The sequence below is a fragment of the Cyclopterus lumpus genome, chromosome 24, assembly GCF_009769545.1.
Source record: "Cyclopterus lumpus isolate fCycLum1 chromosome 24, fCycLum1.pri, whole genome shotgun sequence".
Taxonomy (NCBI): Eukaryota; Metazoa; Chordata; class Actinopteri; order Perciformes; family Cyclopteridae; genus Cyclopterus; species Cyclopterus lumpus.
In genome coordinates, this window is record NC_046989.1 from 11,289,957 (window position 1) to 11,309,450 (window position 19,494).

General features: G+C 41.8%; 3 protein-coding genes across 6 annotated transcripts in view; 1 reads left to right on the top strand and 2 right to left on the bottom strand.

The window, feature by feature from the left end:
- Window positions 1-2,159: 2,159 nt before the first annotated feature.
- dynlt1 (dynein, light chain, Tctex-type 1) lies at window positions 2,160-3,283 on the top strand. Its single transcript, XM_034527987.1, has 5 exons — window positions 2,160-2,235; window positions 2,418-2,459; window positions 2,616-2,739; window positions 2,826-2,903; window positions 3,060-3,283. The coding sequence occupies exons 1-5, from the start codon at window positions 2,209-2,211 to the stop codon at window positions 3,128-3,130; spliced, it is 342 nt and encodes a 113-aa protein (XP_034383878.1). The 5' UTR covers window positions 2,160-2,208; the 3' UTR covers window positions 3,131-3,283.
- Window positions 3,284-4,358: 1,075 nt separating this feature from the next.
- Window positions 4,359-12,097, bottom strand: tmem181 (transmembrane protein 181). Of its 2 annotated transcripts, none has more exons than XM_034527986.1 (17): window positions 11,787-12,097; window positions 10,411-10,514; window positions 10,127-10,194; window positions 7,528-7,618; window positions 7,270-7,388; window positions 6,899-7,015; window positions 6,573-6,653; window positions 6,335-6,434; window positions 5,965-6,095; window positions 5,780-5,871; window positions 5,629-5,686; window positions 5,414-5,516; window positions 5,277-5,328; window positions 5,065-5,147; window positions 4,862-4,951; window positions 4,710-4,776; window positions 4,359-4,615 (listed from the first exon to the last, which is right to left on the bottom strand). In XM_034527986.1, exons 1-17 carry the CDS (start codon window positions 11,918-11,920, stop codon window positions 4,531-4,533), a joined length of 1,575 nt encoding a protein of 524 aa, XP_034383877.1. In that variant the 5' UTR covers window positions 11,921-12,097; the 3' UTR covers window positions 4,359-4,530. The 2 variants fall into 2 exon arrangements, with proteins under 2 accessions (XP_034383877.1, XP_034383876.1); XM_034527985.1 differs by lacking the exon at window positions 11,787-12,097 and adding an exon at window positions 10,809-10,907.
- Window positions 12,098-12,878: 781 nt separating this feature from the next.
- The window catches only part of tulp4a (TUB like protein 4a), a 28,237-nt gene continuing 21,621 nt past the window's right edge, over window positions 12,879-19,494 (bottom strand). For all 3 annotated transcript variants that reach the window (XM_034527461.1, XM_034527460.1, XM_034527462.1), the window contains 2 exons: window positions 15,915-19,411; window positions 12,879-15,749 (listed from right to left, as the gene is read on the bottom strand). In XM_034527461.1, coding sequence (XP_034383352.1) covers window positions 15,633-15,749; window positions 15,915-19,411 — 3,614 coding nt within the window. In that variant the 3' untranslated portion in view covers window positions 12,879-15,632. The remainder of the gene's footprint in view (window positions 15,750-15,914; window positions 19,412-19,494) is intronic.

Consider the following 19,494-nt stretch of genomic DNA (forward strand, 5'->3'; position numbering starts at 1 on the left):
TTTAGCCAATTTCACCAATCTTTTGTTTACAGTTAATGTTTACTCGTTGCATGGTGATCTAAATGCAATTTCAAATATTCTACACACTGCTGGGAAAATACAGTAAACAAACCTGATTTATTTTAACTTCATTATTTGCCTGAAACAGTCACATTTAAATATATTGTCTGTAGACAATGTTGATTAGTTTTGTTGCTGTGAAGCTCATGGAATGCCCTGTAAACCTGTTGATGGGTCCAAATGACACAAGAAATGTATTCTTGCTAGACACCAGAAAGTGCCGTGTACATTTTTTTTTTCACATTCATGAGAAGTACAATGTTCTTGGAAGTACTGCAACACCAAGTCAAGGTGTTGAGTGGACAAAGCAAGCCCCTGTTCCAACAATCTATTTAATATACACTGCTCAAAAAATGTAAAGGTACGCTTAAGCTTCTGGGATATTGATCTGTTCAGTTAAGATGCGTGAGCGAATGTGAATCACTTTCACTTGCTTTGGTGCAAATTAAAGTGACAACAGCTAAACAACCCCCAAAAAAGGAATGGTTTTCCTTTTCCTTCTGTATTTTTCTCTAGTTTTGCATTTTGCCAGTGCCCTTGTCTTAACTGGTAGCAGTCCATTCAGGTTGCACATCCATACAAGCTGTCGCAAAAAAGGTTTGCTGTGTCATCGATGTGTGGACACATAAAACAGATCTAGTGCATCAAGCTAGCACCAGAATCATTTCACTCTGGTATTTGAGTTTTAACAAAATATTTTGCTGGCAGCGATCAACATCTCAATTTCGAAGTCAAAACTCTTCAAATAGTATCTATCTAATTGAAGGATTTAGACATGTAATGCAAACCACGGAAATTACAATTGATAGTGTTTTTCTGCCTGAACTTCCCACACGAAAGTGAACTTTAAAGACTGCCGCAGACTCTTCGGGACCTTGACATATAACAGTTAGGTTAACTTAATATTTCAATTTAGTTTAAGATAGAAGCCAAGCTAATTCCTATTTACCTTTATCTAAAATTCATAGCGTGAGGTTAAGGGTAATGTAAGGAAATGCTTAGCTTTAACGACTGTTAACATAACATTAACTGTCTCAGTGAATTTGGTAACATTAATTAAGGCTTAATTAACATTACCAAGTTCAATGTTATGTTAACATTCCTACTGTGAGGGTTTTGTTACATTAGAGCGGTTAGTTTTCCTTAACACATAAGTTCAGCAGAATGGGAGAGGAACACTAGCTAGCTGTTGACTTAATATTGGCAGAATAAAATAAATAGCCCCCACTCCTACCTTCCGTTAACTCTTTAGCTAGCATGTCAGCCATCTTAGCGAAGCTAGCAGTTGCACAAAATTCAACGAGCAAACACTACTAAGTTACGTGTTATCCTGAACATTAACACAGGATACTGTACGGAATAATTAGATAATACACTGTCCAAATAGTCTGTTTTTTAAAAGTATTAATGTTACACCTTTAACCTACCTCCTTGACAGTGTCCTCGACAGCGAGGGAAATAAAAGTGCGTCTGCTTGATGTCATATAACGTTAAATGAACAGCAGGGGGCGGTATGTTCCCCTGTTTAAGTTTAGTTTTATAATACTTTTGTATTTTATTTTATCAAGACAATGAACGTGTCCTGGCAAATCAAATCACATGCTTTTTAACGGCTGTAGCCGTGCAATCATTCTGTTTTCCTAACTTTACCATACAGCCTTGCTTATTGGTTTTTGGCTTGAATGAGTCTGCCACAATTAATGCTACAGTTGGCATTATTCAGCATACTCCTAATAGCCTAATTATGTGTAACAGTTAGGTTCGATGACTAATCTATTAACGTTACTTGTTTTAATGAAATAAATGAATTACAAGTAAGGAGAAAGTATTTTTCTCTGATTTATAAAATGATGCTTGTGTGACTTTGCATTGATGTAACACACTCTGGTCACTTGTATTGAGCAACTTTCATCACATTCGACATAGTTAATTGATTAAGTTAATTATATCGTAACTTAGCTAGTTGTATGACCATTCGTGAAGTTGTTGTTATCACAGCACACAGCTTATTGTTTAGTTTTTCAGTTTATAAAAAAAAGATTTCAGACGGTTCCTTTATTCTGAAGGAATACGACCGGAAGTCTCCTGGGTGACTTGATTCCCTCTTGTACAACGCTGTGCTTGGTTCACACGTCGGAGGGTCTAGTAATGGACGAGTATCAGACGGAAGAAGAGGTGGGTTTCATACTTCAAACTAAGTATTACAAAAAACGCTCAGATATTACCACAAACATCTGTCTTTGAAGGGTTTCCTAATAATGCTGAGTTATTTGTTTGACGATAAATTAGCTTGAGAAGACGAACAGCCATGACGACCGGCTAGCATAAACATAACTGTTTTATTTTTCACCAAACAGACTGCATTCGTCGTTGAAGAAGTGACAAAAATCATTAAAGAGGTAAAGTAAAAAGACAAATGTCTCCACCGAGTTTTGCATTGCATCGGCTCAAAGGTTTGTTTGGTACTTCACCGACCTGTTGGTTGCTAAGGGCACTGTAACGGTTGCTAGGAAAGGTGAAGATTTATAAAGATTTGGTTGACACTGTCTCTGCAGTCGGTGGAAGCAGCCATAGGAGGAAATGCCTACCAGCACAACAGAGTAAACCACTGGACCACCAGTGTGGTGGAGCAGTGCCTCAGTCAACTCAGCAAACTCGGGAAGCCTTTCAAATATATAGGTACGTGCGCTGCTGCAGTGCAACGATACTATTATTATTGTTATTGGGCTATGTAGTTGGTGTTAAAAGACAGTGTTTTCCCACAGTAACCTGTATCATCATGCAAAAAAATGGAGCAGGTCTGCAAACAGCTAGCACGTGCTTCTGGGACAACTCTACTGATGGTAAAAGACAATGTTCATGTAATATAATGTTTTCTCTTCTGTGTGCTCATGAACTTTTGGATGGTCAGCTTTCAGAGACGGGTGGCTTTTTGTCACATACTTTTAATGTGTAGATGTTGAGAGGATACTGAATGTCTTGTGTATTGCACCCTACAGGAAGCTGTGCGGTAAGATGGGAGAACAAGTCCATGTACTGTATCGTCAGTGTTTTTGGGCTGGCCATCTGAACCCACGACAATGCACCTGAAGTGTTTGAAATTTGTAGGATGTTGTGTATTTTTCTAAATCAGCATGTTATGTTTGGTCATGCTGGCTATATTTGAATACACTGTTATATTTTTGGAATAAGTGCTAACTGATTAAAACAATACTGTGCTGTGTACACGTTGCTTTATTTACATGTGACGTGACAGAGTGCTACATGTACAGCTTTTATCTTATGAAGCAACAATAATTGTAGGAATTTCCAACATACAAGAAAAGTACATTCATGCCAAAGCATTTATCAATTTGAGACTGCAGTCCATGTAAAAGAAACGTAAAGACAAGGCACCATCTTGATTTGAATACATGGAAAACATTTGTTTTGGCTGTTTTTGGCCATACCACCATTTTATAAAATAATAGGAAGGGCAGCAAATCTCACATTGCAAGTAATACAGGGACAGTAAGGGAAGAAAGAACAATTGCTTAAAATAATATGTTCAACATAAGGCAAATAGATTTGGCCAATGGTATATCTACTGTATGTGTGGGGATAAGAAATATTTAACATGATAATTTAGGAGTCCTCTACATTCAGCTGTGTAAAATCCAAGCAATTCACCACAAGCCAATCACCCGAGCAGTCAGAAAATTCACTATCAAGTCGTCATTTTCTAGCGAAATAAGTTCAATTCTTAAACTAGTGCATTTACAAAGCTGCTTTCCGAAGGAAAAAGTGTCTAGAGAGAAGTGAGACCTATTCCATCCAAGGCTCTCTGTATTAAAAAATATATGTCTGAGGAAAAAGAGAACATCCAACATTGCTTTGGCACTAAGTCACATTTATCAGCCATACCAGTGCTGGTGAGCCCAAACTGTGCACTTACGGCTGCTGCAGCATAAGCGTCCTCTACTTTCTATCACCGATATAATGCAACTCAGCCTTGCATTCTCATTATTCTCAGAAACAGTGTGACAACAGTGGTTCAACAATGGTTCAACGCAAAGCGTTAAAAATAACATTGATTTGATCACACACAAAATCCCAAATTAATATTCGCACTTTACCCAATCAATGCCGACTCTCAGGTTGTGAAGAAATGTGAGAAAAAGAGTTTGCAAACGTGTAACAATTGTATCATTGTACATCTGTTTGTTTCCTTTGTTTTCAAGGAGATGGAAAGCATAAACAAAACAAAAAAGATTGAGTGAAAGATTGCCCCAACTTTCAGTAAAATACAGTACATTCAGTAGATGTGGAACTTTTTAAAAAATATACTTATGTACACAAACAGTATATCATCTTATAATACCAATACAATTACTCCTTATTTACACATACACATGATAGTTTGTTGTATTGTGTTTTCATAGTTTCCAACAGCGACACAACAAAGGAACAACGAGCCAATCAGAGGCCTCATCAGTCACTGTCACTCTCATCCTGGTACTTGGCGGTTGCTTTGATAGCACGTCCGTTTTGTAAAGGCATGTCTTCATAATCACTCCTTTACAAAAGACAAAAGGAAACATCAGCCGGTTTATGCAAGTCCACACGGAATATTACTGCAACAATTCACAAGACGACAAATAAATGCTTACCCATATATTACTTCATCATCCGAGTCATTTAGCATGGAGAAAGCAGGATTATCCTTCAACTGGGAGTCTGGGAAATTAGACAAAACCAGTTGGGTTAATACATGACATCATCTTTATTATCTACTGAATTGAAATTGTAGTGTATTACCTACCATAAAGTGCATTTTTGGAGGGGGAATACACAAATGCCAATGTGTACAAGTAAAAGTTGAGTAGACCATAGAACGATAAAAATTCAGCTGGTATGTTTGGAGTTAAGGAATATTTGCTCACTATTTAAGACATCAACATGGCATCTCACATGTTATATTTAAATGAAATAATAGTACTAATGAAATATCGTTTTAAAAGATATAGTTTTGGTAATGCGTCGACAGTTCAGCAACAAAATTGTTTTGGAGAGCCTTGGCACCAAACCTCAGGTAGAGAATGGCCATGCTGGAGGAGAAAGAACAACAAGATCAACAGGATGAAGGTCATCACAAAGAGCCATATCAAACTTTAAAGATCACACACACACACACACACACGGTTCTTTTAGGTTTGGGATTTTCCTTAAAAACACACCTTATAACAAGGACCACAAACGTCAGAGCTGTCAAAAACCTGAGCCGGAGATCTGGTGGTTGAAAACACAGCGCATTAATGTAATCATACTAACAGCCATTGAATCAAACCCAGAGAGGTATGGTGTGCTGCGATACCCGAGTAAGGCATGTTCTTGAGTTCAGAACAAGCTCTGACGACCAGGAAAATCAGGTATAGGATGTAGAGGGCAACTACGATCAGGAAGAAGACCTTCATGCCCTGGAGAAATAACATGGGACATCAGCCAAATGAAGACATAAATAAAACAATACTGTCCAAACACTAACGTCAACCACCTTTACCACAACCTGTACCATTACAATGGTCTCACCTGGAAGTTCACTATGTCCACTTTATACTGATAGGTAGGGTCTTGGAGTTCATTAACCCTGCAAATTCAATAGAAGAGAGCAGATCTTTTCAGTCCGGTTATTATTCAGAGTTGGAATCAGGCTTTTAGTGGCCGGTGGTGTCAGACTTACGTTTGCCAAATGCCCAGTGTAACCGCAGACAGCCACAGAAGACCTACAATTATCAGCTTCGGCAGGTAGAACGTCAGACATTTCCTCTCCCCCTGTGGAAACGACATAAAACACACAAAATAAGATTCATAATACGCTAAAAATAAGAGGAAACCTTTTAGGCCCACGTGTCATACTGGACCCACCTGAACCCTGATGCCATGATAAACACAGAGCCAGAAGAGCAGCAGCGCACACAGGAACAGAGCCTGGAAGAAAGTGTCTAACGTGCCTGGAAACCAGCTGTTCACCAGGAATGACAGCGGGAAAAATGGATCTGAACAGCAAAAGCAACAAAACACACTAAGCAACACACCTGACATTGAAGTTGGACTTCTTTTACGATGGACAGGACAAATGTAACGCTGGCAGTTGACACATGAAATCACAACTTGTGCTGTGATCACAACAACGTGAATCCGTAATGGTTAAAAATGACCTATAATGGGGACGCCAGATTGTACAAGTTGTATTTTAAAAAGGTAAAATATGAGGAGAGAGAATACTGAAGCTCACCATTGTAGAGTAACAGCATCGGGAGCAGGATGGACATCCACTTCTGTTCTATGCCCCAATCCCTCATAGAAAACTTCCTCAGTGAGTGTGCAAACAGACACTGGGACAGGCAGAGAAACACGTTTTAGTCATGCATTTGTCAAACACTGATTATCTTTGGTTCACTGTCATGTTTTGGTCGGATTGGAATACTGCTTGTATGAATGATGATTGAGAACTAAAAAAAAAGTGCTCTTACCGTCACCATAAATGTCAGCACCACAAAGACAAACCGGAACCAGATCTCCACTTGAGAGAAGCTGGGGTTGTATGTTTTCCACTGGAGAGGAATTAAAGAAAGTTGAACAAAAGCAAAAGAAACCAAAATAGAAAAATGGCTATGCTAACATGTGAGCCCAAGCGATTCTGAAATAATACTTAAATACATCCAATGTAGCATCACAGGGACAATATTAGAGCTGAAGCAGTGTTTGTCCCTTTGAGGAAGATTAATTAAAACACACTTGACTACAAGATCGCCGTCGTAAAGAAAACGTTTAGTTGCGTGCGGCGTTTGTCACGTACCACAAACTTGACCTTGATTTCATATGTGATATTTTGAAGGCCGTTGAAGCGGACCAAGACCTGGTACTGGGTGTAGTTCAGATAGCCAAGATGGAGCACAATGATCTCATCACATTGCTGGAAGGAGACAAGAAACGCTCAGTCAACAATCCAACTGTACTGTGCATAAATAAACTGCCCCGAGGATATTACTGTGTTACATGATGATCAAAACTCAAACGTGCACTCAAGGTTACACTGGAACTTATTTATTCAATACCATAAATTACTTCAAAAACACACGGCTGTGCTGATTGCTGCTACCTGACTTAATGATTAATGACAATCCAGCCCACTGTGAGAGAGGAAGGTGTTCGCTGATTGACACTTACGGCCCCGCAGTGTAGCGTCCGGGATTTCTGGTGCACATTGTTGATGTGCATCACACTGGCATCCTGCATCACTCCTTTCAGCTCAACGTTGATCTCAAAAGGCTGCTGGAAGTCTCCCACTGACACAGACAGCATTAAAAACATGTCGTTATTAACCAAAACCACGGATGTTTCCAAAATAATGAAAGAGAAAGCTATTTCTCTCATTCAAATGTCATGATAAACAGTTGTCATGTGTAGCTCATCCGGTGGTCTTACTATTGCTGTTTTCAACCTGCATCACGCAGGTGAGCCACAGCTGCTGGTTGTAGGTGGTGAGGACAGGAGACACGAGATTGAAGGGCCCAGTCTGAAAACATACAAGGAATTAAATCATTCATTTACTAATCATTAAAGGGATACTTCTCAATGGAGGTCACTGAAACGCACAATATGTTATTACAGTAAGAACACATTTTGCTTGGATCATAATTCAAAACCCAAAGATTTTCTCTGAAGACAAAATTATGAATTAAATTAGGAGTGGAGGGTTATGGGTTGGAATCGCATTATAAACAATATGATATGAACAAAATGAAAACATTGCAAAATATAGAAAATTCAACTGTACATCTGTGTGTCTACAATGTATTGTAAGACAATCCTCTTGAACATGTAAAACACGTTATCAGTTGTGTACTGATGAAATGGCTTCAGCTTTATAGATTATATTATCGAAAAATGAGAGAGGAGATGAATCAACAGGTGTCAAACACACACACACACACACGCACACGCACACGCACTTACGCACACACGGCAGACAAACAAAAGGCTGAAATGCCAGAAGGCAGAGCACGACAGTTAAAATGTCTTTAGTTGGTCTACAGAAAAGACACAATCGTCCCTCACAGTAGCTCAAGTACAGTGAACAATCTGTTCAAAGCAAACACAACCAAAAACATGTACTTGGGCATTATGGACAGCGGTATTCTGCACATATTGCACCAATTCATCATCATGAATGAATTACCCTGACATTCATATCAATATGCGACATGACCGTGTCCTGCTTGCTATCAGGTAACTTTATGTGTACCCGTAGGTAGACTTGTTTCGTAATGTGTGTCATCTCGACACACATTACACTATCAACAAGACATGATGATAAAAGTACACATATCAGTGCACTGTTATTATTCTAATTTGTTCACCTGAGTGATGGCTGCTGGAACAAAGCTGTTTTTATACCACTTTGTTCTACAACGTGGTACTAAATACCTCCGTGCAAAGGGTGGGAGTCGTCCTTTAAGATGGAGCCGGTTATGCGTTGTATCTGTCTGCTGTTCAGGGACTCTGGGCTCAGCTGTGACTCACCAATCAGCCTGCTAGACCCTTTCACAATCTGAAGTTACTGTTCTTTAAAAACAGGCCTCCAAACCATGACACCAAAGAAAAAGATCAAAATGTATTCAATAAAAGCACGATGAAAAAAGGTCATCATGGTTTTGTCAATGTGGAAATAGGACAGTTTCCTCAAACTCTTTTTGCACACAGCTTCACAGTTTGCATCAAAATTCAGTTTTGGGTCAATAATTGGCCCAAGATATTTGTAGGATTTCACATATTCCACTGTCTGACCCTTAATGGATATGACTGCATGTTTTCTAAAATCAATGATCATGTCTTTGGTTTTAGATATGTTTAATTGAAGATAGGACTCCTCACACCACTTCAATAAGTCATGGATGACCGGACCGTGGCTGGTCTCATCGCCCTGCACTCGACTAACAATAACAGAATCATCTGCATACTTTAAAATGGTCCTATTTTCATACCTGCTCGCCAAGCAGGTATGTGGTACTGCTCGGACACATATGTGTGTAGAGGATGAATAATAGGGGCGAAAGCACACATCTTTGTGGGGAGCCAGTGGAGGAGCAAACTTGGTCTGACAGAATTCCATTTGCCCTCACGCTTTGTGTCCTATTAGTTAAAAAGTCAAGAATCCAACCCACAAGATTGTGACTTAGTCAAATTGTTCTAAAAGCCGACTGGTTAAAATATGGGGTTGAATTGTGTTAAAAGAAGAGGAGAAATCTACAAATAGAAGTCTGACATGAGATCCATTTTCCTCTAAGTGTTTCAAAATTCAATTAAACAAAGTGACTGTGGCATCTTCTACTCCTCTGTGAGGCCTATAAGCAAACTGCATGGGATCAAATGATTGCTCAGTTTTCCTTAACATTGCTGACATTACAAGTTTTTCCAAAGTTTTCATTAAAATTGATGTGAGAGCAATTGGTCTAAAATCATTTAGACTTTTGGGACAACTGGATTTGGGAACAGGGACCACCAGAGCATCCTTCCAGACCTCAGGTACATGCTGTGACTGTAAATACTTCAATAAAATGTTGTGAAAACCAGGATTCAGTTCTGTTGCACAAGTTTTAAGTAAACAACCACAGATGTTGTCAGGTCCGTGACTCTGATGTACATTTATGAAAAGGAAGGCCTTTTCCACATCCTTTTGGTCTATATTAAAGTGTTGGTTGTCTACCAGTTTGTAGTATTTGTAGTTTTTGTTTCATTAGTAAAATCAAAAAAACATCATTATGTTTTGCTCGTAAAATGTATATGTTCAGCTCTTTGGTATTTATATGCAGATCAGAGAGTATTCCCTGTTTCAAAGAAAGTTTGTTTTTCTGTATGCTGGATTTAACAGATTTGGTCACCAATGGTTTGTTATTAGGGTCGCTTACAAGGGATGATTCAAAAGGTAGAATATGAGCATGTTACATCAACAAGTTTATCCAAATTAAGACTGGTTAAACATGTCCCAGTTAGTGCTTGATGATGCTGGACTAAGGTAACGTACCTTGACTGAGAGGTTTTTGAGAAGTAACTGATCTCCACTGTGCTCTTGCTCAGCAATAATCTTGGGACCTTTGGAAATGAAGAAGACACAATGAAAACACGTTTCACAAGATGAACCTCTGGATTATCGAGCAAGGTGAAAGTAGAATAGTGGTGAAAAATAAAACCTGTAAGTACTGTGTTATCAGAGATAACAAGAGATGATGGAGTCACCCACAGGATGTTTAAAAGACTTCTGACCCAACACACAGCTTTGCAAAAATATGAAATGTTTATCGGCCATACCTGCAATCCCGATGAAGATCGTGAGGCCAAAGCAGAACAGGAAGAACACGAAGACCAAGACAAAATGTCTCTTGGACAGGGTGTAGAGCCGCATGGGTGCCAGTCTGTCAGAGTCAGAAGCACAAACACAAACACAAACACAAACACAAACACACACACACACACACACACACACACACACACACACACACACGCACGCACACGCACACACACACACGCACACACACGCGCACACACAGTCAGTGGGTCAGGTGCGGTATGTCAACACTAGCTTCCATGCTAGTTGAAGCAGTAACAGATGGCAGGAAACTGCTTCAGGGCTCTCACAAACACGCGCACACATTTTAAACATCGCCGACACGTGTCGGGAGAAGCCGCTGCACACATCGGACACTTACAGCTCCATTTCTGGTCGCAGAGTCGGTTGCCGAAAAAAGAACTGAAACAAAAATGTTGCCGTGAATCCACATCCGCGTATCAACGTCAGCCTGCGAGAACCGGAGTGCAACGTCATCGAAAAGGAGGGGCCGTGGCCACGTGACCCCAGGAGAAGGGCTTCCCTCCTCCTTTATTAGATACCCCTGCTGGTTCGTACAACACAACTCATATTCCGCATCTATGGTCATGTTTCAGTGTTAGCAGGTTGATGTTTCATTATATTTGTGGCGACGACTTTTTAAGTTTCGCTCATAATAAGGCGTTCGGTTTAAAGTCTTGAAGGCATGTCCTCTTCGTGGTTTACGTGCGTATTGCGTAACGTGCGTAACATTACTGCGTTTTCGTTTCTAATGAGCAGAAATTTAATTAACTTCTTGAAATTTGAACACCATATACATTTCAAAGGAGGCATATGGTGATTTATCTCCCAATATGTTTACATTCCCTTCCGCATGACAACACTTGTCGCCTAATCAAGAGGTCCCGATCTCGTTCAAAAATGATCTACAATATAAAGCGACAGCATGCAATACAATACACGAGTGTGTATATATATGTATGTATATATATATATATATATATACATACATATATACACATATATATATATATATATATATATATACATATATGTATATATATATACATATATGTATATATATATACATATATATGTATATATATATACATATATATGTATATATACATATATATATATGTATATATATATGTCCAACACATATATATACATATATATATACAGTATGTATATATATACATACATATTTATAAATATATGTATATATACACACACACGAGAAATTTGAACGAATCTGTTTACCCCCCATCATGAATCAATAGGCTCATATTCTAACATATATGTATGAAACGCAGTGTGTCTGTCTGCCGGTGTGTTGGCAGATATACAGGAGACCCACCTGTAAAAGCGATCATCGCGGAAAGGTGTCAGGTCCTCCTTCAGCTCATTGTAGCCCTCCTGTATCTTCCTACAGAAGTATTTCAGCTCGGTGTACACTGGGTTTTCCAAGCCGGACGAGTAGTCGGTGTCCATTATTACACCGAGCCGTCTGGCGGCTGAAAATGGCGATGGGGAAACACAGCCGCAGCCTATAGAGAACAACACAATGAGCAGGCTGTGTTGTCACGTCGGTTCATTGAAAATGCAGCCGAAGCTGTTTTGTTTGTGTTGGCTCAAAGAAAAGAAACAAAAAAAAGCTGTAGAAAAAAACCCGAAGAGGGGGCGGAAGCGCATAGAAAACACACGGGAGGAGAGTCACGTGATCAGAGTTCAGCACCACGGACAGAGAAAGAGAGCTGCCTCTAATACCATCACGGATGTGGTTAGTATCGTGGGCTTGTCTTTCATTCAACCCATCAATGACTAACTTTGAATATTCAAAATGTTATCACATATACAGCATTTTCTTCATGGGTAATCTCAAATCAGAGTCTAGTTGGGGTGTGGAGAATCCCTCATTGAGCAGCTCTTACACCACATTTATTTTTGGAAATGATGAGTTTAAATCTGTGTCTTTATTTCCCGTCAATAAGAGCAATGTGAAGTAAAATGTGTGAGACACTACGAATCCTCCACACAATATTACATTCATTATGAAATAGTAAGTCATAACTGTGTTTGGGGGTCCTGATATTGTGCATGCTCATTCACTGGCCGGCTTTGGGACACTTGAATTGAACTGGGCCATTGTTCGTGCTGCTACACGTGGGTGGTGACCTGGCTGTAGAATACTGGATTTGTATCCGTTTGCCAGTCGAGTGCTTTCTTCATCTTTTAAACTTGTGTGTTCCTTATCAAAGAGCACCTTCATTACTCGTTTGTTTTTCCGAGCACTCCCGACCTTTTCTTTTTTTGAAAGCATACTATTTGTTGTTTGAGACCATAGAGCCACCTTGTGTAAACTCTAGTCCCGTCAAACAACTGGCTGGATTTGTAACAATTCCATCTCTCAGGTCAACAATAATGGACACATTTAGGAAACAAGACAGCATTTTTCGGAAAACAATGACATTTTATTCAAAAGATGCGTGACATATACAATTATAAAATAATTTACATGGCATGCCTTACTATCCATTCACTATAAACGTTCAGTCACCAAATCAGACTCTTTTCAAGTGTTTTTGTCATTTAAGTCTACATCTACAAATACAAAGCACACACCTTTTCTAAAGAAAAGCCAAATCCTACATTATCTACAACAGGCCATCTCATGAAATCAGTTTGAAGTGAATCCTTAACTTAAGCCCAGACGCAATTCTTAACATGAACTCAGTGGCTTACACTTGTGAACTTGTGTGAACGATGTTTGTGTATGTGTGTGTACGTGTAAGAAGCCATGACCACACACATTTAAAGATAATAGATTTAACACTGATGGGATTGGTAGACTGCACAGTTGAATACAGACACACCTTGACTTGACAGTTACACTCTACATAACTAGTCTACCAACTACACTAAACTGGGCACTTACTCATTCTCATCTTTCCCATCCAATGCAACTTCACAAAACCTGAAATCTGCCCGTTCCAACCCCCCCCCCCCGACCAAAGCCCATCTTACAATTTGGGCTACACAAAATTTATCAACACAAAGAAATGTTCAGAAAACTCCACAATATACAGTATATATAGATACTATATCTCCTTCAGGAAATCTCATAAATAAAATTTACAGAACTAAAAGAATGGTATCAAACTGTGGTCAAAGGACTTTTTTTTTCCCCCCAAAAGAAAATATTGCACAACTAACACAGAAAGATGGATATTTTCTTTATGACATGCATGATCATGTTCTCTTCCTTTTTTAGGATCATAAGAGACTATTTGAGATAATTTTTTTCAATCCGCATCTCTACAACACCCATCTGACAGATGTCTTTGGTTGCAATACAGAAAGATCACACAAGAAAGTTTAATAATCTCATCAATTCTGTGACCAAAACAGAGCAGGTCCAAAGAGATGGCTTTTTTTTATATCACGAATTAGGTTACACTTCCCTCTAGGCCCATTTGTTTCAACTATAAATTTTAGCAAATGCATATTTTGGCACAAAGGTTAGAGGTGACCCTAGTCACACCTGCCTAATATTACCCTTTTTAGATGTTTTTTTACTATCATCGTATACAGATAAAAACCTATCCTATCAGCTGGCTCCGCTCTGTGTCCTTAGTTCAACACAAATACAAGCTTATCTACCTGGAAAAAAAAATAAAAAACAGCTTTTCAGATTTCAGTGTCAGCTTATTAAATGAACAGATGTCAATAGCTTCATCCCTCATTGGAGTTCTGATTTCAAAGATTCAGCGGCAATGATTTCAGCTTAACTGTTAACTTTTTTTCATGGTTGTAGCTGTTGAGTTAAACAGTTCTAGGGCGTCGCTCCACACCTAAAATTACACTTCAAACACAGTGAAAACAGGTGTAAACAGACATCTGTCAAAGTCTCTTTACAACATTTACATATGACTCATATGTATTTACATGACTTCTGAAAAGAGTATGAAATGGCATAGGTGAAATATATAAAAATATTTCCTGTACCTTGCTTACATGATTAGTGTGGTCTTAAAGAGCAGGGACAGCGCCCCCCACCCCAACTACACACTCACTTCACAGAAGTGACAGCAGGTGACAAATCCCTTCATGCCAGAGGTTAAGTTGTTCCATCCAGGCCTTGGCGACTTCTTTTGCACCTGTGTCACCGTATGTAGATATTTCACTAAGTGCAGGACATATCAGTCAAAGCTATTCCGTACACCCCTTCCACCATCACCCCAGACTACACGGCAATGTTCAAATTCAGCCACCAGTTCTCCCAAATAAAGCAGGTAAGTTGAAAATGTTGACTTGGTGTGAAGATTGTATATCAAACAATGACAATAATGTTAAAATTCACATCTGAATAGATAAGGAAATGTACATATAAATTAATCCATGTAGCAGAGTAACACTTCTTCCTTCAAAGTCCCAGGAAAATATATGGAAAAGACTGCAGTTCAACTTATCTATTACACTTCATGTGTACTACTTGACCTCCCCAAGTTTTTAACAGTGACACACCTTTTACTACAGTGAAACGTGTGACCTCTTAGCAGTGCTCCTAAATGATGCATATATCTATAAGCCTCAATTCCAACCAAGATGGATTGAGACAGCAGTAACAAAAGGAATGGCAGAGAGCAAAAACAAAAAGACCCTCCACGATGTTTAGTCATTTAATAAAATCCTAAAAGCAAAAGCAGTATAATAAAGTGGTAACTGTTTCACTGAAGTTTGTACAGCAATGGATTTCAGTGCCCAGTAGTACCTGTGCGCTCTAGGAAAAACACAACGGTGATCTCCAGAGTGTGGTTTTCAAGTATTACTGCTGCTTCTTCTTTTGAAAACTGCACCTCGACAATTCTTCTCTCAGTTAACCCATCGGTTATCATGTCTATAAGCTTCTTCTAGCTAAAGCAGCATTTATTTGCATGATGTTTACCAAAGTTCAGCGCTTTGGCCCTACATGCATTGCAAGGTGCCCCTGACTGCCAAACGGAGCAAATCTGCTGCTTGCACCAACTCTAGTGGCAGCATTGTGTAGTGCAGCATGATTGTATCTCTCTCTCTCTATGACCAGGGCTGATTTAAGTCTCTTCAAAATCAAAGTTTGTTAATCTCAAATGAAACAACTGTGTCCCTTCAACTGATTGCGTTTGAAATCCCAGATATAACTCAGGGTAAACAGGGAGGGGACATCTCATTTGAGGCGTTGAGTAACATTGGCTAAAGCCACTGCAAATGCCTGCACAGCAGAGAAGGGATACTGAAAGTCCAGAATGTAGGCATTGCCATCAATCCTGCCGAACTGCATCACCTGTGTAGAAAAACAAACAAAAAAGTGAATACGGAAGCGCAGAAGCTACTTTCATCAACATCATGTCCGTGTGCTCACAGTATTTCACTTGAATACTCGTATAGGTCATTTCAGTAAACAGATAACATGCAGTGGAAGATATTTCTTGAACAAGATCTTTCTTACCTGTCTGCCCTCCAGTTCAATTTGAAAGTTCTTGGCAGACTCCTGTGTGACACGCCCACCAAAGTCCAGCTGGTAGACCTGCGTGGCTTCATTCCACAGTGGCTGCTTGTTGGCCATGACATAGACAAAACCCTGGCTGCCCAGCCCTCGGTCCTCCTTCTCGTTGGCTTTTCGACACTTGATCTCATCCAGTTCACTGGCAGCCCTCAAGTTCCTCTTACTCTTCCAGCCCTTCTTACCACTCTGGCACTGATTGAGCAGCTCATCTCCACTGATAAACAGCTCCGGCTCACTTTCTGAACTGTCTTGGAACTCACTATTGGCAGTAGCCTTATTCAGCTTCTTGGTCTTCAACTGCTGCTCTTTCTGTCCCTTAATCTTCTTCTTGTCCCTTCCTCCCAGCCGCGGACTAGAGATGAGCGAGTTGAAATCACCTAAAGCTCGGCCCTCCTTTTTCAACTTGCTCCCTTCAGCCAAAGGTGGCACGTTAGCCTCCTCAGCACGCCCATCAACACGCTTGCGATTCTTCTTGCTGAACTTCTCAGACCGCTGTGGAACAGGGCTCTCAGTCAAGGAGAGCACCTCCTGAAAACCTTCCCCAGCCTCTGCCATGGCCTCTTGTAAACCTCCATGGCTCTGCAGCTCTGCTGGCGGCGGCGGTGGGGGTGGTGGAGGAGGAGGAGGCGGCGGCGAAATAACTTTTTTGTCAACTGCCATGTGAGAGGCTTTGGGTGGTAGTGGCACTGCAGGACTGGGCATAGGCGGGCAAGAATTATACGTACCCCAAGGAGTGTGAAGGGAAATAGGGGGAATGGGGAGCCCGGAACAAGCACTTCCTCCTGGATACATGGGTGGGAGTGGGCAACAGGCTAGGTTTGCAAGGTTTGCAGAGTAACCAGGAGGCAATACAAGGGTTGCATCCTGTTGCGAGAATGGTACAGGTGCCACCATCTCCTTTGGGGAGGAGCAGGGGCGTGGTGAGCCTGGCATGGGCTGTAGCTGGGTTCCAGAATAGGAAGTTGTTGGAGGGTACTGGAGAGAGATTTGGTAGCCTGCAGCTGCTGCAGCAGCTTGAAATGATGCAGCACTGGGGCTGGTGGGGGACTTTGGAGAAAGGACAAAAGGCAGTCTGGACACATCCAAGTGCTGAGCTGGGCTAAGAATAAGTGGGGGTGGTTTGTGGGGTCCGGGGGGTCCATTGGAATTCAGTGGTGCTGTCCGTTCCTGAGGAACCCACACCTCCTCAGTGGCAGCTGGATCCCACTGATAGGGAGGTGGGCGTTTGACAACCAGCCCTGGTGCATCATTTCCCCCTAGCGCCAGATTCCTCAGTGACTGGTTCAGGATTTCATCCTCAGTAAATGCTGAATTAACATAATCAACCCTGTCTCTGTTACTTCCTCCTCCTACTGAAGAACCAGATCCTTCAAGAGAGCTCAGCAAGCTGTACGAGGACTGGGAGGCCAGAGGAGTAGTGCTGTTGGAGTGAACAATAACTGTGCTGTGTGGTGCCCCATTCCCTGGAGGGAAATCCTGTCTGATAATAGTTCCTCCTGCTATTCCGTTAGTGCTCCCTGCAGCAGTGCTTCCAACACTAGATCCACTGCTACACTGACTGCAGGTGTATAAGGCCGTTGGCACCCTCTGCTGGAACGAGGCTGCTAGTGCACTATTATTCTTAGCCTTAGGAGGCAATGGTCTGGGCGGCTCCAGCATCTGGGAAACTTTGAGAGCGGCCTCTCGGCTGTTCCTCCTGAGAGTGGCATGGATCAGACTGCTGTCAAGCCTCTGTCCAGAGTTTCTGCCGACAGCACTGTTCTGATTGGCTGGGTCTGGGTATGGGGGCGGGTCTCCACTGGGTATGGAATAGCGAGGTGCAGTGAGTCTGTTGAGTGTTGCAGAAGTGTAGGGCAGCTGGATCTTCTTGTCAGCTGAGGAGGAGGAGGAGGATGATGATGATGAGGTGACCCTGAGAGTGGCAGAGCTGCCAGGTCCCTGGAGTGTGTAGACATTCTGATTGCAGACAAGGCGCGTTCGAGGACGACATACTTCCTCCACATTCCCACTGCTGTCAAATGTTGTTATCCTCTCATATCCCAGTGGTGTGGGGTACTGCGCTTGTTGCTGACCTGAAAGATAAAGTGATAACTCTCCCTTCTTCAGACAAAGGTCACCAGGGGGAGGAGTCCCACTGGTGCTCCCTCCTGTTGCAGGATTGGAGGCTGCAGCGGAGGCTGCTGCTGTGGCTGCTGCAGCAGCAGCAGCAGCGGCAGCCACTGCAGCAGCCACTGTTCCGGGGTAAGGGGGTGGGGGGTTCATCTTGCTGAGCTCTAGAGGGGCACTGAACACCACTGTATCACCCTCAGCCAGCTGTGGAGTTGACCGGGTGGTTTTGATTTTCAATAGGTGCTCGTGCTCACCCCCCACTGCTCTCTCAACCACCAATTCCACCGGTGGATGAGAGATTTGTATCTGCAGTGCCCCCTGCTGGAGCTGGTGCACAGCTGCACCCGACAGCTGTCCTGATGACATGGCGGAAACAGGGATTTGAATCTGAAACTGCTGCTGCTGAAACTGATGGTGGTGCTGCTGTTGCATCTGATGCTGCTGCTGTGTGTGCTGTTGGTGATGTATTTGTTGCTGCAGTTGCTGCTGAATTTGTTGATGTTGCTGTTGTAGTTGTTGCTGTTGTTGTATGTGCTGCTGGAGCTGATGTTGATGCTGCTGCTGCATGTGTTGGAGCTGCTGCTGAATGTGCTGTTGCTGAAGTTGCTGTTGCTGTTGTAAGTGTTGGTGCTGGAGTATCTGCTGCTGCTGCTGTTGGAGTTGCTGTTGCTGCTGAAGCTGATGGTGCTGGTGCTGAATTTGTTGTTGGTGTTGTAGTTGTTGGTGCTGTTGTTGATGCTGCTGTTGATGCTGCTGTTGATGGTGCTGTTGATGGTGCTGCTGCTGTTGTTGTTGTTGTTGTTGCTGCTGTTGTTGTTGTTGTTGTTGTTGTTGCTGCTGTTGTTGTTGTGAAGGATGATGGGAAGGTGGGGGCCCCACCATTAGGCGATTAATTTCTAGACCCCCAAAGATGACCTGACCAGGACTGGAGTACCTGGTGGGAACTGTGTACTGGGCTGTCAGGATGTTGTCCTGGCTTTGGTCTGACCCACCAGCGGCGGCCCCAGCAGGGGTTGCTGTGGGATTAGTTAGGACATCCAGCTGAACATTTTGATTGGCTAGGAGTGACTGGACCAGACCAATGTTTTGGGCGGGGGACATGGCCTGGGCGGGACTGTGGATGGGGGCAATAGGTATGTTGACAGTGCAGGGCGGGTTGTCATCGGTGCCACCAGCAGGGCCTGTGACAGGCAGGTCGTCTTCATCCTCACTGAAGACATTGGGGCTGAAGACCGGCAGATTTATGTAGTCCATGGAGATTTTACGCACCTCTGGCAGGTAGATGGTCATCTGCCTGGGCTGTAGATGAAGGAGGCTTGTCTTATAGATGACTGAGGGGAGACAGACAAAGTATGCATGATACAAATAAAAGGCAATTCAGAAATGGTACTAATTAAAATGACTGATGAGCTCT

Coding starts and splice junctions, on each gene's coding strand:
- dynlt1 (XM_034527987.1), top strand. CDS start 2,209: ATGGACGAGTATCAGACGGAAGAAGAG. Junction 2,460..2,615: donor TGACAAAAATCATTAAAGAG/GTAAAGTAAAAA, acceptor CTGTCTCTGCAG/TCGGTGGAAGCAGCCATAGG. Junction 2,904..3,059: donor CTGGGACAACTCTACTGATG/GTAAAAGACAAT, acceptor TGCACCCTACAG/GAAGCTGTGCGGTAAGATGG.
- tmem181 (XM_034527986.1), bottom strand. CDS start 11,920: ATGGACACCGACTACTCGTCCGGCTTGGAAAACCCAGTGTACACCGAG. Junction 5,687..5,779: donor ACACTGGGCATTTGGCAAAC/GTAAGTCTGACA, acceptor TTGAATTTGCAG/GGTTAATGAACTCCAAGACC. Junction 4,616..4,709: donor GATGATGAAGTAATATATGG/GTAAGCATTTAT, acceptor TCTTTTGTAAAG/GAGTGATTATGAAGACATGC.